Source organism: Mesoplodon bidens, assembly GCF_964165515.1.
Source record: "Mesoplodon bidens genome assembly, chromosome: 16".
Classification (NCBI taxonomy): domain Eukaryota; kingdom Metazoa; phylum Chordata; class Mammalia; order Artiodactyla; family Ziphiidae; genus Mesoplodon; species Mesoplodon bidens.
In genome coordinates this window covers 45328300-45348456 of record NC_138173.1, presented here as the reverse complement: position 1 = coordinate 45348456, position 20157 = coordinate 45328300, and the positions used below count along the sequence as shown (strand labels likewise).

Here is a 20157-nt window from a genome sequence, read left to right as displayed (position 1 = left end):
TTAAACCCTGAATTTTACTTTTTGTGCTGCAGACTGTTAGTAGTTATATCTGATAGGTCTTTCATGCAAAGGTGAGATGTATTCTATAACTCACTTTAAGCTGTGACTAGAAATGCTTGGTATGTGGTTCTTTTAAAAATTGTTTTAAAAGATGCAAAAGGATGGTATATATCAAAAGTGAGTTTATACTTCAGCATTTAAAAAAATTGGAACAGTGTTATTTTAAAGTTCAGTTCTATTGTTCTGTCAAAATACTACTATAGCATATTATGTCAATTAGAAAAATAGGTTTATCATAGTCTAAGATAATGAACATGAGACCCAAAGCGATCTTTCTGAATGATTGTTTAAAATGCTGTTTCTTTAAATTCTCCAATATTTAGAAGTCGCTGGAGTTCTGGAGTGGGTGGAAGTGGAGGAGGATCCTCTGGTAGGTCGTCAGCTGGAGCTCGAGATTCTCGCCGACAGACTCGAGTAATTCGGACGGGACGGGATCGAGGGTCTGGGCTTTTGGGCAGTCAACCCCAGCCAGTTATTCCAGCATCTGTGATTCCAGAGGAGCTGATTTCACAGGTATGGATCTTGTAGAACACTTAACGTAAGATAGCAGGACAGGGTGAGGTTTAACTAAATATAGTGGGCTGTAGTCATGATATATAGCATGAATTGTGAAATACTGATTTTCTGTATTGATCCTAGAAAGCTGATTTTAATAAAGAAGTTATGAAAAAGATAATTAGCACAGCACTCTTCCTTATTTTTTTATTTCAGGCCCAAGTCGTTTTGCAAGGCAAATCCAGAAGTGTCATTATTCGAGAACTTCAGCGAACAAATCTTGATGTAAACCTTGCTGTAAATAATTTACTTAGCCGGGATGATGAAGATGGAGATGATGGGGATGATACAGCCAGTGAATCTTATTTGCCTGGAGGTTGGTGGATCACCATCATGGTTTTCTCATCTCTGAAGGGAGAGATTTTTTTTTGACTGGGGAATGGAATTTTAAAGTGCAATAGATTTACTGACTGTTCTTTCCAAGGTGGTAGATATTTCTCACTGTAGTGTTTGATTTGATGGTAAAATTCTCTTTAAGGGAAAATGTTTTTGCTCAGTGGACTTGTGTTTGGTCCTATAAAGACATGGATGTATGTGCATGTCTTTATCACTGGCTGACAGATGACTCTGGAATGTTGTATTTTGATGCCCTTATTACTGAATATGGAATAACTGAACTGCATTTAGATTTTGACTTTCTGTGATGTCACAGGAATCTTCAATAGTGATCTTTTTTTCTTGTGGTAATTTAGTAGTTAGCCCAAGCAACAGTCATGCAATTGATGTTCCTTAAAATCTGTGTTAATAACGTTAACTTTATTTCCTAGGTAGTTACTGCTTTTCTTCTCAGGTTATGTCAGTAGTCAGTCCCTGATTTTAATGTTTTAATTTTCAGGGATTTTTCAATGGTCTGCAGATTTTTTTCTCTCTATCTGCTTCATTTATATTTGTTTCTGTTTATAGAGGATCTTATGTCTCTTCTTGATGCTGACATTCATTCTGCCCACCCAAGTGTCATTATTGATGCAGATGCCATGTTTTCTGAAGACATTAGCTATTTTGGTTACCCTTCTTTTCGTCGTTCGTCACTCTCCAGGCTAGGCTCATCTCGAGGTAATTTTGCATTTATTTTTTTGTGATTATTCGCTGACTCTATGGAGAGATAGTGGTAGAATTCATTGTATTTGAACTTTTAATATTACAGTAGATGAAATCATTACTTGTTAGTGTTTTTGGATGCTTTGGCATTAAAATAGTTACTTTTGATTTTGAAGAGCCACAGTAGAACTTTAGAGATGATCTCATATCTACATAGTAGCATATATGTAAAGGGTTACAACTTACCTAACTGTATTTTTAAATTAGGAATATGGATTCTAAAGTAAAAGCAGAATTCTGCTTTACAGTGACATGCAGCATTCAGAGAACAAGTCTCTTTAGTTTATTTGATTAAAATAAAGTGATTATTTTGTTCATTTTAAACCCTGGTTAGATGGAAGAGTGAAATACGAAAAAACTTACTAGAATGAGATTGATCAATAATAAATATATAGAAATGCTTATCGTACTAAAATGATATTTTCAGAAGTTTGAAATCTTGAAAAGGTATAGTACACAGTAGAGTTTAGAAAGAAGATTTTGAAATCATACAAATACAAACCTTTCTCTGTGTATGTTGATACGGATTTAGCTTGCATTTTAACTTTTGTAAGTCAGTATTTTTACTTTCCAGAATGTAAAACTGCTTGATTGAAATAACAGGCAAGAATCAGATATATTATTTACTTATCATTAGTAAACTGGAAAGGATGCTGTTTTATATTAAGACCTTTCTGCAAATACCTAGTACTTGAAAGCAGTTTTAAAATAACAGACTTATGATGATCTTTTAGTGTACTGAACCTATTATGTAACAGCTTAAAATTTTTTAAAAAAATAAGTGCATATTTCCTTGCCTAAAATGCATCAAGTATTGCATTTCAGATATTCAATATCTAACACAAAACTCCTTCTAAATTTCTCCCTTTTGCTTTTTCTTAGGTCATTCTATGTGGGCATCTGTTTTACTTTGAACCATATGAAATTGGTGGTACTTGACCATGTTAGATCTGCATGGATGGCAGTTTTATATGGTTCAACTTAATATTGTTTTTAATCCTTACTATCCAAGTCTTGGAAAGTTTATTTTGGTTGCCTATTTAAAAAATAAGACGTGAGCAAGCTGAAAAAAACTGGTTTTAAAAAGTTTGTAGGCCAGTTTCAGGGGAAGCATTTTTTGTAAAGTAATCTTTCTATAAAGATTCTCAAAAGAAAAAAAATTCTGTCGTGGGCTTCCCTGGTGGCGCAGTGGTTGAGAGTCCGCCTGCCAATGCAGGGGACACGGGTTCGTGCCCTGGTCCGGGAAGATCCCACATGCCACGGAGCGGCTGGGCCCGTGAGCCATGGCCGCTGAGCCTGCGCGTCCGGAGCCTGAGCTCCGCAACGGGAGAGGCCACAACAGTGAGAGGCCAGCGAATGCCCCCCCCCCAAAAAAAATTCTGTCTAGTTTCTCAAAAATTTTAAGACTTTTCCATAAAAATCCAGCCTATAAAATTATTCTAAACAAGGGCTTGGATTATCAAAAGTTTTATAGTTAATGTTAATGGGTTTTTATTTTACCCTTTTCAAGATTTGTTGTTGTTGTTTTTTTAATCTGTATGTGTAGACTCTCTAACAAATACTCTTTTTTGGTTTATGTATCTAATGTGTTAAAATTTTAATTTATGAATATTTTCTAATAAATTTAAAAGTTACGGTAAACATTTTTAATGAAAGCCAAAAATTTAAAACTCCATTAAAAAAATCCAAAATCCTACTTAAAATAAAGCAGTTCTGCTCTAAAAGCATATAGTTGGAATTCAGAAAAACCTGCCTCTACATAGTGCTTAAAAATACTAGTTTATAATTTTCATACATTTACTTGAAGGAGTTAATGTTTTGAATGTTGCATGTCAAGCTTATTAGATATACATTTACATTAAGTTCTTGTGAGTGGATAAACTGCTGTTAGTTGCATCCTGAAGGGTCTTTACTAGAGAGTGGCTTACTTTTATCCCACTGGTGTGACCCAATTGCATACCAGTTCTCCTTCTTCCCTTAGAGAGAGACTCTGAGCTGTTGCGTGAACGTGAATCTGTTTTACGTTTACGTGAACGGAGGTGGCTTGATGGAGCCTCATTTGATAATGAAAGGGGCTCTACCAGCAAGGAAGGAGAGCCAAACTTGGATAAGAAGAATACACCTGTTCAAAGTCCAGTGTCTCTAGGAGAAGATTTGCAGTGGTGGCCTGATAAGGTATTTGAAAAGAATCCCCACCCATCCTTTCCATTTTAACTGAATTCCTGACACTCCCCCCCACCCCCCAAAAAAGGTTTCTGTTTTATTTCAGATTTTCGTACTGTCATTTAAAATGCAGACATAGGAATTCCCTGGCCGTACAGTGGTTAGGACTCCATGCTTCCACTGCAGGGGTCATGGGTTCGATCCGTGGTCGGGGAACTAAGATGCTGCATGCTGCATGGTGCAGTCAGAAAATAAAAAATAAAAATAAAATGCAGACATAAAGTGATATTTTTGTTTTGTTTTAAAATATAAGTAGATCATCTTTATTTGACAGTACAGGAGTCGTTTTAAGGAGAAGTGTTCAGTGGTGCTATTTCTTTTTCTACTTGATGAAGTAAATCAGAAATAAGGATGGTAGTTCCAGATAACACATCAGCATTCTGTTTCAGGACTTCTTTTCTGGTGGTAATTACACCAGTAACGAATGGTATATTTCTTGATAGGAATTTGTTTTGTACTGTCAGGAGTACCCCATTTTCTGCAGGGCAGGTTTCTGGTCATTGTTACAGGCATGCATGTCAGGGCAAGATTAGGGATCTGTGTTTCTTTGATTAGTTAGCTTTCCCGTTTGATGGCAGTGAATTCTGACAGGCCCTTTGCTCTAAAAGCTGTGGGAGACAAAGCAGGCTGAACAGGAATGGACTGGGGGAATTATGCTCTGCATCCTGAGTGGTAGTACAATGACTAGCTTCTAGGAAGCATGCAGGATTGAAGTTGATTTGAATCTGTAAAAATCTATCACTGCTACAAGTGAAACAGAGTCGACACATCCTTTTATTTTACTTTTATTTTTATTGGGGTGTAATTGATTTACAGTGTTGTGTTAGTTTCAGGTGTACAGCAAAGTGAATCTGTTATACAAATACATATATCCACTCTTTTTTAGATTCTTTTCCCATATAGACATAGTCTATTGATGGTGTGTAGGTTTCACTGTCTTAAGTGATTGGTAATTTATCTTCAGAGGCTCCTGTAGGAAGCCATGGGTTTTTCACCTGTTTTTTGGAGTGCCTGTTTCTTATTTCCAGAGCCAGTTGGATAAGGAAATTTTCTAAAGTAGAAGTAAAAGAAGATAAGAACTTGAAGGTTATCTCTAGCAGATAAGGAGGTTCTGATGTAGATTTCTTTTCTTTCTTTGAAGTTGGGATATTAAAGGAAAAATATTATTTAGTGTTCTGAATTTGTTTATCTTTCATAGTTATTGTGAATCTTGATGTAGTTCATTTATTTTCCTCTGTATTCAGCTCATGTGGAAAGCTTGAATGCAAGAAGGAACATGAATTTCAATCAGCCTCTTTGTAAGCAAAAGGTTATTCTGTTTTCTTTGGCAGCTGACAGACTTTCCCTGAATTGCATTCTCTTACTTATTTCCATAAAACTAGAAATGTTCCAATTTCTAATTTTACTTCATATGGTAGAAGGTGATTTAAACCATTGGGCTTTTTCTTTTTCATTTCTTTTTTTTCCCCTACATTGTTCTTTGTTTCCTGTTTCTCTTGCCTTGATCATGCTAGAGCTGTGTCTATGTCATATTGGCAGGAAGTAATAGAGGACTCATTAATCTTGTTTTAATAGTGCCATTGCATACATATTAGTGTAGGCTTCTTTGTCACACATCTGAAAGTGTTTTGAACAGTATGAGTTTAGCAAGCTTTTTCCCTGGCCAGTGTACCCTCTGTTAGAGTTAGCCGGTCTTTGTTGGCCTTTACTGATAGGCATGGTTTTGGGTATAGCTTGTTTTCAGAGACAGTTACTAAGTGCATCATAAAATCTTGACACTGTACAGGCCTTACTTACTTAGTGTGTTATTTCCTTGGTTTGTTTAGACATTGAATGAAGGAGAAATAGCAGTGTGTGCAACAAAGTATATCCTACCTATACCTTTTTTTCCTATTAAAGAAAAACCTAATTTAAAATGTCACTGAAGAACTACTTTTTATTAGCTTGTGATTGAAATTTAGATATCAAAAATTTCAGTTCAGGGAAAGAAAACAGCATAAACCTCATTAAGCTGTTAAGCATTATCCCACTTATCAACAAACCACTAGATGATTGTTTTGCAAGGCTGAATGCTACAGTCAGAAAGAGAATGCAGAGAGTTGTTAAAGGGATAAAAGACCTTGCTTTTAGAACAGTGTGCAAAATGATCATACAGGGGCATAGGATACATTCCACATGAAGAAACAGGCACTATGTGGGGCCTTATTAGTCCTCCACAATTGGGGGTGGTGATCCCTGAGGAGGAGAAAAGGGTTTTGGGGCAAACTTGATAGGAGATGGAGAGGTAGGTGGAGAGAGCAGGGAGGTATAGGGTGTCAGCATGCACTGTTTGGAAGTAGTCTCTCTCTCTGTCTCTTTTGCTTTCTCTCTCTCTCTCTTTTTTGTTTTTTGTTTTTTGGTGGGGTGGGAAGAGGGTGTCCCAGCTTAATTTCAGAAATGACCTAATCCAGTATTTATAAATTGTAAGTTTGGTTAGTATCCATGGTATTTTTCATTCTTCCTTTTGTTAGAGTGCCTGAGAAATTCCATTGTTAAATTATCTGGAATAATCTTGACTTTCCCACCACCTATTTAGAGGATCAGCTACTTCTTAAAAATTTCACCATTTTCTAGGCTAATAAAGCTCCTTTAATGGTGGAATGAATGTTCTCTTTAAGCCTTTACAATATAATCTTAAACTGAAAATATTTGAGGTAACTTTAAACTTTATTTCCATAAATTATTTTGATTTAAATGTCAAAACTAGTATAAAAGCATAATTGGGAACCCTTGTGCACTGTTGGTGGGAATGTACATTGGTTCAGCCACTATGGAAAACAGTACGGAGGATCTTTAAAAAATTAAAAACAGAACTACTGTATGATTTAGCAGTTCCACTTCTGGGTATTTATCTGAAGAAAATGAAAACACTAACTCGAAATACATGTACCCCCATGTCCATTGCAGCACTGTTTACAATAGCCAAGATATGGAAGCAACCTAAGCATCCATCAGTGGATGGGGACACACACGCACATGTGTGCGCGTGCCAGTATTATTCAGCCATAAACAAAAGAATGAAATCTTTCCTGTTTTCAACAATATGGATGTCCCTTGAGGGCATTAGGCTAAATGAAATTAGTCGGAGAAAGACAGGTACCATAGGCTCTCACTTAAATGTAGAATCTTAAAAAAAAAAAAACAAACACCAAGAACAGAACCAAGCTCATAGATACAGAGAACAGACTGGAAGTTGCTGGAGGTGGGGAGTGGGAAAAATGGGTGAAGGGGTCAAAAGGTAAAAAGAAAGAAAGAAAAAAACATTAAGATTTTTCCCCTCATTAACTTTTCAGCATCTTAAAAAAAAAAAGCATAATTAATAATTGTAGAGATGTTGAAAGCTCCATGAAGACAGAGGTGCGGGTCATCCGGTCAGTAATTGAGTAGCCTTGATTAAATGCATATTGTGTGTTAGACCTTTTGGTTCAGGTGTTAGGGTGAGAGTTTTGTAGAAAGGCAGAACAATGATGTTAATACTTTGGTGTAAGTACCATAATGGAATTAGGTATAAGAGGCTTTGGGGAATCACAGGAGGCCAGAGTGATTACTAAGAGTTACTTTGATGGGAGGGTGCAATCTTTCAATTAGGTGATTATCTAACATGGCTCCATTTGCACTTCTCAGTCACTTTTGGAATTTACTTTTCTCAGATTAGAAATTTAGTTCTGTGTTGCTGAATGTCTACATTTACATTGTAACTATATATATATATATATATTTATTTATATATATTTATATATATTGATATTTATACCAACTTACTTCCAACAAGAATCTAAAGTGACTGATAAGAGAATAAAAAATGCAGCTACAATAGTAACAAAGACTGTTAAAAGTAAGAATGCAAAGGTAAGAGCTAAGTAGTAAATGCTGAAGGGAAAGGGCAGAGAAAACTTACACGGAAGAGTCCATACTAAGTAAATCTGCTGAAGTTGAACATAAAAACTTCTGCTTTGTGCCCTGTAACAAAACAGACCCTTTCAAATTAGAAAATGCACACATCCTTTATTTCCAGTAAGCTCCCAGAGAAGAACTTGACGAAAGTTGTGTGGTGGGTGATAAAGAAACGAAACTGATTTAGCAAGTCAGTATTGTTAATTTAAAGTCGTATCCCTTACTGTTCTGGATCTATTTTCATATAGTTTAGGGAAAATAAGAAAATTTATTCTCCACCAGCCTTTTGAATTGTAGAGTTGTATGTTATTCTCAAGTTTCTTTGAATGGTGTTGAGAGGAAATAGTCTCATGACATTTGGCTCCTTAAATTATTTGAAGCAGCATCACTGTTGGGACCAATTGATCAAACTTGTTGGTCATTCTGCTTCGCCTTCAAGGTTCTAGAAGTGGAAGTTGGGTGAGGAAGGTCTTTTTTTTTTTTTTTTTTTTAATCGACATATGGAAGCTTCCAGGAAGTATCTGTTAAAAGTTGGCTAGGTGTGTCACAAATGTACTTTAATAATGAAGTAAGAGCAAAAGTTGAAGAGGTCATAAAGAGGAAGAGAAGCCAGTCATAAGGAGAAAATGGAAACCTAGATAGGTAAGGAGAAGTGAAGTGTGAATAAGGACAGATGACCAAATTGTGCCATGTAACCTGTAGTTGTATAACATCCATTTCAGCCATAAAACACAGCACATTGCAGTTAGAATTGGTACTTAATGGGAAAACTAGTGTTTGCTGATGGTAGGAAAATTTAAAAAAAGAAAACCAAGGTTTGTGGGGAGAAATGTAGGAATAATAAGACCAATTTTTAAAAAATATGTCACTAACTAGATGAAGTTAATAGGAGTTCATGTTGCTATGCTGAATGACCTTTTTCTTTTTTCTTTTAAAGCTTTGGCTTTTTTAGGTAATTTTTATCATATTTCTGACATTTTCCATCTGTGTGTAGGGAGGGATTCCTCATTTGGTTGATGTTTAATGTTCAGACAGTTGCAAATTTATTGATTAGATTCAGCTTCTAAAGGATTCGTTTTGTTAAAAAAAAAAATAGAGCTACAAACTACTGATCTTTACAGAAATGTGCATATCCACCTTTTCCAGCTGGGTTGAAGCAGGGCCCAACTTGCTCAGAAGCAGCCATTAGTATTTCATCAAAACGATAAAAGCCTTGTTTTCTATGACATTATGAAGTGTGTGAGCTAAAATACTGTTTCTTTGTGTGTATTTGATTGCTTTGTATTTCTCCACCTACTGATCTAAATCAGGCAAGAGACAATAGGTGATTTTTCCATCATCTTCCTTTGGTTGGTGGTTTTGCCATCCCTCCACATTTGTCCATAATGGATTTTCAGGGCCTTCAGGGTTCACTTAGCTCATTCAGGACTAATGAGCTGGGGAACATTGGCCCATCCTTGAAGGATATAGGCAAGTCAGTTCTGAGAGTGCCTCACACACCGTGCTGTGGCTGTAGGGATGAATTGTTTAGGGTTGTACTGCTCTGGCAGAGTTTTTACTCAAAAAGTTTTGAGTTGAGATGAATTTGTTCCTTCAGTTGTCAGTGTGTTCCTACTATGTGCCAAGCACCAAGCTGGCCTGTGGGAATGTAGAGGTGAATTCGTTATGGACCTTCCCATAGGCAACTCACTGGGTAAGACAGACATTGACATACAGTGAAATGTGTTCACAGTATGACCAGTGCTAGACTGAAGGTGTTAATACGGTATTTATAGGGGCTCAGAGTGGGGAACGACTAACACCACCTGAGAGATGTGGCAAAGACTTCACAGAGGAGATGACATTTAAGCAGCATTTTTAAGGTTAAGTAGGCATTAACCAAGATGCAGAGGCATTCCAAACACATCAAGTATGGGCCTAGAGTCAGGAAAGGTCAGGGTGTGTTTGCGGAACAGTGAGAAGTTCATAATTGCTGCTCTGTGGCGGGAGAAGGAGGAGAGCAGGGTGGAGGAGACCAGAGAGCCCCAGACAACTTGCCAGCGTTAGGATGTTGTCCTGCCAGCCAAGTTCTTAGAGAAATGACACGATGAGGTTGGTGGGGTTTGGTTTTGTATACATTTTAAGGAGACGGGCACTGTTGGCACAGTGGGAGAAAGACGGGACCAGTAAAAACCTAGAGTCAGTGAAGAGACGGGTAGAATTGTTATGGAAGGGAATCGGGAGGCTCTCAACCAAAGCAACGGCAGTGAGGGCGGATGAAGGGAAGAATCTGCGAGGAAGTGGAGACAAAGCATAGCATTGGTTTGCTAGTCACCATCTGGTGAAGAGAAGAGGAAGAGTTGAAGAGATGGCCCAGGTTCCCTTGTTGCCCTCCTATTACAGGGTGGGTGGTGGATGTCATTCATGGAGATAGGGACTGCAGGGGACATGTAGCTTTGGAGGAGACGATGAATTCATTTTGGAGATGGTAGGGTGCTTTTCAGACATCCAGGCAGTTGTTAATCTGCAGGTTAGTCTGGAGATAGAAGATTTACATGTTTAAAAGCATGGTGCCCCAGTGGATATAGTCACTTAGGCTGAGGGTGGAGCATAATTTGAATAAAGGGACAAGGACAGAATCTGGGTCAGGGAGTACATGGTGGTACAAGGGAGGTGGAGAAATGACTGTAGTCATGAAGATAGGAGGAAGGCCAGTAGAGAGTAGTGACCTGTGAACAGGGGAGAGGAGAGGTTCTGGAACTGGTGATGAACAGGGTCCAACGGTTCAAAGAGTTTGAAGAGAAGATGGATTGGTTCAGTGCATGGGGCATCGATAAGGCTGTTGCAAGAGCAGGTGTGGCTGTCAGTGCGAGCCGGTGAGGTGAGATGGACGCCAAGTGACAGTTCACTTCCCCGGGCCTGAGGCTGAAGGGCAGACTGGTTTGGACGGTTGTTGAGGTCATGAGAGAGGGTTGTATCCACCGTGTGTGGTGAGTTGTCCTTAGATAGTAGAGAGGGATGCTTCTTTCTCTGAGATGGGGAGGGGGAGGGGAGAATGGTGTTTTTTCATTAAGTCTAGATGGAGATGGAAATACTCAGGAAGTTTGTGCCTTCTGGGTGAGTAGGAGATGAAGTCAGGGCAGCAGAGTAACCAGAGTTGAATCTGACCACTTATTTGTGCCAGGTACTTTAATATATGTTACTTTATTTGGTTTTTACCGCCCCCCCTCCCCATCGTGTTATTATTATGCCCATTTTAGAAGTGAAGAAATGGGTTCTGAGAAGTTACATAACTTATCTGAAGTTACCTACTTAATAAGTGTTGGATCCAGGTTTTGGACTCACTTGGTCTGATTCTATCACCTTTTTAACCAAGGGGCCGAGAAGGAAGTGTGAGGTAGAAATGTTAAGATAAGATTTGATGCAGCAGCCCTGGAGAAAGGACACAGTGTTTTTCAGATACCCATGGTGAAGGGCATAGTAGAATTGCTAAGTTGGAAAATTTCAAGTTTGGTCTCTTTCCCATCCCTCCATAGATGTGACTTGAAAATAGAGCTGATTGGCACTGGTAAAATAGAAGATTAAAATTAGTGTTCTTTAGTATCTATAGTTACTGCAAGTTACTGTATAGTTCAGATTATAACAGAAAATGAACAGAGAAATACTGACTAAACCTATTGATTTGTCTGCTTATAAGTGAAAGATTGAAACTGTCAATGACATGTTATAATAAATGAATCTATAGCTTCCCACTGCATCAGAAACAAGTTAAATGAAGTCTTGTAAACTAATCATACATCAGTGCCATTTATTGGTTTGGGGACCATTTTAATTAATAATAAATGCCCCAAATGTAGAACTTTAACCAAAGACTTGTCCATTTTAAAGCAAAATGGGGATTGAAGGGACTTAAAATTCATGTTGTTTCTAATAGAAGTCCCTGAAGAACACATACCAAAGTGTTTGAGAACTTCATCCAAACCTACTTTAAAGCATTATGTGCAATTAAGTTGTTATGACATAATTACATTGCATAATTGTTGGGTCCATTTTCTTGAGCTTATAATGTACCTGGAAAATAAACCTCTTGGGGAAAAAAAAGTTCATACTGATTATTGGAGAAAGACTATATATGCAGGCAAGATCTTATTTTAAAGAGGTATCTTGAAACTCCAAGAAAGCACTTGATGTTTTATATGCTTGTAGCAAATTGATGTTTTAATTGTAGTTTTATAGAAAGTATTAATGCTTTTATGTATTTCAGAAATTTCATATGTTAAATGGAAATTGTTTTAAATGTGTAAATATTTGAGTTTATGTAAGCATGTATGTACTGTGCTAAAAGTCACTTGTGTTGGGCTTCCCTGGTGGCGCGCAGTGGTTGAGAGTCCGTCCACCTGCCGATGCAGGGGACGTGGGTTCGTGCCCTGGTCCGGGAAGATCCCACATGCCGCGGAGCGGCTGGGCCCGTGAGCCATGGCCGCTGAGCCTGTGCTCCGCAACGGGAGAGGCCACAACAGTGAGAGGCCCGCGCACCGCAAAAAAAAAAAAAAAAAGTGACTTGTGTTTCGGTTCGTGTGTAATATGAATATGCAACTTTTGGTTTAAAATTTTTCCTTAAACAATTAGTGGCTTACATTTTAAAAAAGAAAAATCACCAGCATGAAACTGCAAAAAAAAAAAAATTTAGTGTTGTTTCTATACAGCTCTGAAGCGTAACCTGTTGTTGTTATAAGTCTTGGCAGGCTTCACAGACTATAGCTGAGCACCATAACCCATCTGACCAAATAAGATTGGAATTTGACAGAAACCTAAAAAGACGCCATTAGTTTAGCATATGCGAGCCAGAATATCAAAGAGAGCAGAGAAGTTTTGCAGTGGCAAAAATACAACGTAAAATCTGTTAATGGCAAGTTTTGCTGTGAGATTTCTGATCATTTTGGTCTTATGTTAAAAAAATTATCACTTTATCATTTATATTTAATTTATTGTCTGCACTTTTTATAATTTAATTGCGTTCCAACTCATGGCATGTGCATTGCTTTAAAACTGAATGAACTTTTACCTTAAAAAACAACACAGACACTTGTTTCAGCAGCTTGGAATAGCCTACAGGGAAGGAATCTTGTGTTGATACTCGACTTTCCCCACTTCAACTCCTTAGTCTGTTTTTTCTTCATTTATTCAACACATTTATTGAGCATCTACTCTGTTCACTGTTCTAAGAACAGGGGATACAGTGGTGAACAAGACAAAGCTTATATTTGAGTGAACTAGACTATAAATGAATAAATACAATATGTCAAGTTGTGAAGTGCTGTGAACTAAAGAAAGCAGAGTCAGGAGATGGAATATTAGAGTGCTGATTTTGTAGATAGTGCAGTCAGGGAAGGTCTCGTTTGAGCAGACTAGATTGAGGAGAGGGAGTGAGTCACCTGAGAAACAAGGCAAGAGAACCACAAGGACATGGTGGGATCCTGGCAGGAGCAGGAAAAAGGCCAGTATGACTGGAGGAGAGTGAGTTCGGGGGTGCGGGGGGTGGGGCACCCAGGCCACTTAAAGGAGGGCATTGCAGGCTGTGCTGGAGACTTTGCTAAAGCGGTTTGTGTGTTCACATAATTAACCGAAATTTGATGTAGTAATTAATGTTATGTATCCGAGTCTTTAGGTTTGGCAGTTGTTATATTTATACCACTGTGTTATTTTCACTTTACAGGATGGAACAAAATTCATCTGTATTGGGGCTCTGTATTCTGAGCTTTTGGCTGTCAGCAGTAAAGGAGAACTTTATCAGTGGAAGTGGAGTGAATCTGAGCCTTACAGAAATGCACAGGTATTTCATTATATTAAATCTTGCTTTAAATAGCTCTTCAAATCAGCATACAAAATGGTAATCACTTTCCTTATGCTTTCAAAGAATCCTTCTTTACATCATCCACGAGCAACATTTTTGGGGCTAACCAATGAAAAGATAGTTCTCCTGTCTGCAAATAGCATAAGAGCAACTGTAGCTACAGAAAATAACAAGGTATGACACACTGTGATAAACATGTCTTAAATTCTTGATTTCTTCCCTCTCCCTGCCCCTTTTCCGTCTTTTTATTTCTATCTTTCTAACTAGATCTGCAAATACAAAAGGGTCTCAAGCCTTAGTACAGTAATCCAATGTATAATCTTTTTATTCCTGGTTTATCTCTGTATTATAATTCCTTTTCCGAGATGGCTTTCTACTTTAAGGGAAGGAAAAAATATTCAAGCTAAGTGCCGACAAAAGAGGAGATATTGAAGAACTACAATAGATAGATTGAGGAAGTATGGATATTATACCTCAGATTATCAGTGTGACTTCAGAGTCACTAAATTCGTTTAAAAATTGTTGGAGCAGATATTTACTTTCAATTAATGCCTTAGAGATGGCTTTAGACGTTTATTTCAATAACTACTATTTTGATTGATTTGCGTGAAGAAAGTATTTTAGTTTCTAGTCTTATTAAGAACCTTTTCTGAATTACTTGTTTTTCTAGCCTTTAGAATTCCCGTCCACAGTGTAGGTATTCCTTGCCCTTGTTCTGACCACAATCCTTTTGAGAAGATTACTTGTTTTTATTTAATCCTCTAATGTTTTATCTTTAGGTTGCTACATGGGTAGATGAAACTTTAAGTTCTGTGGCTTCTAAATTAGAGCACACCGCACAGACTTACTCAGAACTTCAAGGAGAACGGATTGTTTCTTTACATTGCTGTGCCCTTTATACCTGCGCACAGCTAGAGAACAATTTATATTGGTGGTGAGTATCACAGAGGGGGGTGTTTCATGTAGGTGGATGCTTTTATGTACACAGCTAGGTGCTTTGAGTAGTGGAATACCAATAGAGAAGGTCAGTTGAAAGATAATGCTTTAGACTCACAGAAAACAAACATATGGTTACCAAAGGGGTAAGGGGGTAGGGGAGAGATAAACTGGGAGTCTGGGATTGGCAGATAGAAACTGCTCTATAGAAAATACATACACAACAAGGTCCTACTGTCTAGCACAGAGAACTATATTCAATATCCTGTAATAAACCATAATGGTAAAGAATATGAAAAAGAATATACATATATATAGAATATGAAAAAGAATATATATATATTTTTACTACAATCCTTTTGAAAAGATTACTTGTTTTTATTTATATTCTATATGTGTATATACTTTTTCATATTCTATATATAGAATATACATATACATATAATATTCATATATATTTCATATTCTATATATATATATATAGAGAGAGAGAGAGAGAGTATAATATAATAAATGAATCACTTTGGTGTACACCAGAAACCAACACAACATTGTAAGTCAACTATACTTCAATTAAAAAAAAAAACGCTAATGCTTTATAGAGAGGGAAATTTTCACTTTGGAGCAAAGTAACATTGGAAAAAACCCTTAAGATAAAGAAAAGCTTATAAAAATAATACATACTTAGTGACTATAATTATGAAATTTTTAAAAGGTATAAAGTAGAAACAATCACCTATAATCCTACAACCCGAATGTAACTACTATTAACATTTTGGGAGTATTTTATTAATCTTTTTTTTTCCCTATATATAAACGTGTACTTTGCTTTTACTTAATTAGAAACTTAGAGTGTTTTTCATACTTTTTTCATTTAACAGTTACATAAAATATAATTTTAAAGGTTATTAAAGTATGTCATTGTATGAATATTCTGTGCCTCATTTAATTATTCCTTTAATGTTAGGAAGGGACTTCAAATGTATTTTCTGTTGTGTTTTAGGGAATTATCAGCAACTTTGCATTGGCAGAAGTAATGTATAGGGGAATCTACTAGTGAAACAGAATTATTTGGAAGAAAATATCAAATGATGAATTTCCTGTGACTTTTAATCCTAAATGTTTAATAAAAGTGGACCCAGTTATGTATTAAACCTGTGATCAAGTTATGATTATTAATAAGTTATACATGCTAATATTATACTGAGGCAAAAATATTAGAGAAGGAATATACCAGTAATACTTAAATATAATGTGTGTAATTTCAGATTTATTTAATGGGCTTCTTCGCCGCTTATTTGTCCAATTTTTGCTTTTCCTTTTCAGGGGTGTAGTCCCTTTTAGTCAAAGGAAAAAAATGTTAGAGAAAGCTAGAGCAAAAAACAAAAAGCCCAAATCTAGTGCTGGTATTTCTTCAATGCCGAACATCACTGTTGGTACCCAGGTAAGTGGTTAGAAATAAGTCTGTCCTGAGACTTCTCTGGTGGTCTTCCTTGGGTAAGTCTCCATGCTCCCAATGCAGGGGGCCCCAGATTTGATCCCTGGTTGGGGAACTAGATCCCACATGCATGCCGCCACTAAGAGTTCATACGCTGCAACTAAGAAGTCCACATACCTCAACTAAGAAGTCCGCATACTGCAGGCAAAATAAATAAATAAATAAATACATACATATTTTTTAAAAAAAGACTAAGTCTGTCCTAAGGGACATTGTTGCTCATCAAAATCATTTCTTCCCCTGTAATTAATTCCCCCATAGGCAGTTTTATAAATGAATGTCATTTGAAGGACCTGGTTCCAGTAGTATGTATGTGCCACATCACTTTCTACTCAATAGCTGAGTAACATATATTCTGCCCTGATATCAGTTGGTTTTCCTGTGGGACAGGAATCTCAGATTAGCCTGGTTTTAAGAATCATTTGGTACTTAAATGTAGAGTTTAAAAATGTAGAGTCTGGAGCCCCTTGCCTGAATTATTCCTTCAGTTGGTTGGTGGTAGGACACAGGCTTCCTTATGTGTCACAAACATCCCAGATGATTCTTATGACCAAGCAGTTTGAAAGATACTGCTCTCTGGCAGTATTGTCAGCATGAGGTAGGAGTCTTCTTCAAATCCTCGTGTTTCTACTAGTTTCTGAGATGGTTTTAGCCTCTTATATATATATCTTACGGAATGTGATTTTTCTGGTACCCCAATGGTTCTCAAAGTGTGGTCCAAGGGCTCCTGCTGGCTTCTCAGCCCTTTCGGGGGATCTGTAGAATCCTTCTTTTTCCAGTTACCTATCTGTGTAAGGCTGAGTTGTTGTCATATACTTTAGCTAAAGTAACATATTACAGCGAATTGAATGCAGGAGCATACAAGGGACTCCAGCTGTCTTCCATTAAATTAGACATTAAGATATTTGCAAAAATGTAAACAATGCCACTTTTCTTGCTGATTTTTAAAAAAATGTAGTTATTTTTATAAATTATATTAACATGGGGTTTATTAATATTAAATAAATATTTAAAATTTTCAGTTTTAATTACTATTACATTAAATACCAACTATATATGACCCACATAAACAAAAGATTTTGGGGTCCTTGGTAATATTTAATAGGGGGAGATGGTCCTGAGACCAAAAGAGTCTGAGAACTACCATTATACTTCTAATTCATTAGATTCTGGTAGAAATTTATCTTTGGGTTAAAAGTTGACATTTAGGGCTTCCCTGGTGGCGCAGTGGTTGAGAGTCCGCCTGCCGATGCAGGGGACACGGGTTCGTGCCCCAGTCTGGGAAGATCCCACATGCCGCAGAGCGGCTAGGCCCGTGAGCCATGGCTGCTGAGCCTGCGCATCCGGAGCCTGTGCTCTGCAAGGGGAGAGGCCACAACAGTGAGAGGCCCGCCTACCGCAAAAAAAAAAAAAAAAAAAAAAAGTTGACATTTATATTCATTATAGCAAGTGGTGCAATGAGTGTTTAAGGACTTTATAATCCCTAATGCTTAGACAAATGTTGGGTTTTGTGACGTAACATGGCACTAATTTCCTCATCTAGCACTTTTTTTTCAATTCAGCTTTTTCTCATCACTATAAGGTGGTATCATGTTTACATTACATATGTTTTAAAAAGTAATCACTACTTCAGCTGTTACTCTTCTCCAAAACTCAGCTTATGTACTTCTTATTTTTGTTTGGGACTCCCATTTTTTTTGGTCCTATTCGTGGTTGTCTTGTTCTGACTCCTTTGTTGGCCTTCCAACTAGGAAGTTTTCAGCAATTACCCATTATTTTGAATATTGTTGTTTAGTCTTCATTATTTACGTCAGTTGGTTTGGACAGATCTCTCTTTTCTAGGAGCTCCCCTTTTCTTATTCAGTTCACATACTGATTTCTAATGTTTTCAAAGTTCCTTATTTATTAGACTCATATATTAGCAGGATATCCTGGCAGATGCCTTATTAGCATGTAGGATGACATTACTATAGACAGGGAGGGTAGAAAAATCCTTTAAAGATGCACTGAAGAAAAGTTTTAAGCAAAATAGCTTGGCACTAAATTGGTGAAAAACAGCAGCATATTCCAATACTTTGGTATAGAATAAGATTTTGTTTTAAAGTGTAGAAAACTGGAGGTTTAAGACAGTCATGGCCACATAATGGGGAAATGGTTCGTATGTTAACATCAGAAGGAATGGTTGATCAGTTCAGAGCTTGCAGCTGCACCTGCACTCACAGATCGTAATTGTGGGGAGTAGTATGTTTAGCAGATACTCGTTGCATGTCTTCTTATATGCTGGATATACACCTCCTTGTCTCTAAGGTGCATTTATTTTTATAAGAAGGTATTAATGGATAACTTATCTTCTAATATATCTTGCCACATTTCTTTGACAATTATAGCCTTCTTTCTTGTTGATCCTCTTTCAGTATTTAAGCTTTCACCAGTATTTTCCAGAAATTTATGGATGAAACCTCTCTTTAAGTCAACCTAAGCAGGACATAGCCTTTTCAAGAAGTCGGCTCTTCTGAACTATTCATTCTATGCCACAGAGCTATATTTAGTGACACTCAACTATTCTTTGATAGAACTCCTGCTCTGTGTCAGTATTTCCAGTTCCTGCACTTCTCAAATGTACCACCTTCTTCTGTGTGACTTATATTTAATTATAAATTGACAAAAACCATCATCATCATATAGTCCACTGTCAAATATAACGTAATCGTTAGTCACTAGATGACTGAACAGAAGGTAAGATTGGGCTACTTTAGAATCAAAAGAGATTTCCAGAAATAATGTTCATGCCTCATTTAGAGTTACTGTTGGTGCATTTGGCAGTGTCACCTTAGAGGTTATTGGTTTTAAAAGTGTGACCTAGGGGTGCTCCATGCAGTGAGGATTTATAGGTTATTCACTGCTGAGCTCAGTTAACTACTTCTAACACTAATGTCTATATATTCTTTTCCTAATTTAAGAGAAAACTTATATTATCTAGTGAAAATTCTGGCTTGTAGGAAACAACAGTCTTCTGAGGGAAACAAGTATCGGTAGAGATGAAGTTATGGAGCCTATATATAGCATCATGAATTAAGGAAGAAAATAATTTCAAATTATAAGAAACAGACAAAAAATGTAATTGTTTTGTTCACATTTCACTTTTTAAATAATAACCTTTTTAGTTTCTTCTCTGCTATTTCTCTTCTGTGTCCTTGTGGCAGAACGGTCAGGATATTTGCTGCATGAAATTTTAAAGTTCATTTTTAGCAAATGTGCCAATTATTCCTGCTCCATAATTTGGGAACACGTAACGCCTCTAGTTTGTTTTAAAATTATGTCATCTTGATGGTGATTTTTCTTTTGTTTGCTAGGTATGCCTAAGAAATAATCCTCTCTATCATGCTGGAGCAGTTGCATTTTCAATTAGTGCTGGGATTCCGAAAGTTGGTGTCTTAATGGAGTCAGTTTGGAATATGAATGATAGCTGTAGGTTTCAGCTTAGATCTCCTGAGAGCTTGAAAAGCATGGACAAAGCTAGCAAAACTACTGAAGCTAAGTAAGTACTGTGCTCTAACTAATCTTGATTTAACACCAGTTTCTAGTTTGCTCTGTATGTGAAGGGGGGTAACCAAGGAGACTTAGAGGTGTACAGTGACTTAGAGAAGTGTTAACGTGAGGGGGGTCTTATTAAGATCCCCACGAATTTTGAAAGGAATTGGTAAAATTTACTGTTTGCAAATTGGTTAATATTTGTATATTATAGTTATTCTTAATATTTGGTGGCCAGAATGGCAGCGTAGAGTTCTCTTTTGATGTCTTTGTTTTGTCATTAGAGTTCATCCTTGGAAGGTGTTGTATAGCAGTGATAGTATGTTCAGCCTTACTGTCTTAGGCAGACTTTTTCCTCCTCTCTCCATGTATAATCATCTTAATTTCTGCCAACTATTTTGCCTGCGTCTTGATCATTGAAAGGGTTTTACAGGTTAATGTGCTGGGGAGGGAAATTCTATAGAGGATTTGTAAACTTTTGGGTTGGGGG

The 20157-nt window shown here is 37.0% G+C and overlaps 1 protein-coding gene across 7 annotated transcripts in view; it reads left to right on the top strand.

Annotated features, from left to right (window-relative positions):
- Positions 1-20157, top strand: part of UBR5 (ubiquitin protein ligase E3 component n-recognin 5) — a 139284-nt gene that overhangs the window by 52017 nt on the left and 67110 nt on the right. For 5 of the 7 annotated variants that reach the window (XM_081258169.1, XM_081258170.1, XM_081258167.1 and 2 more), the window contains exons 6-14: positions 384-573; positions 772-931; positions 1519-1668; positions 3677-3888; positions 13565-13681; positions 13766-13876; positions 14482-14636; positions 15965-16082; positions 19490-19674. In XM_081258169.1, the coding sequence (XP_081114295.1) occupies positions 384-573; positions 772-931; positions 1519-1668; positions 3677-3888; positions 13565-13681; positions 13766-13876; positions 14482-14636; positions 15965-16082; positions 19490-19674 (1398 nt within the window). The remainder of the gene's footprint in view (positions 1-383; positions 574-771; positions 932-1518; positions 1669-3676; positions 3889-13564; positions 13682-13765; positions 13877-14481; positions 14637-15964; positions 16083-19489; positions 19675-20157) is intronic. The other 2 variants (XM_081258173.1, XM_081258172.1) reach the window with 1 other exon arrangement.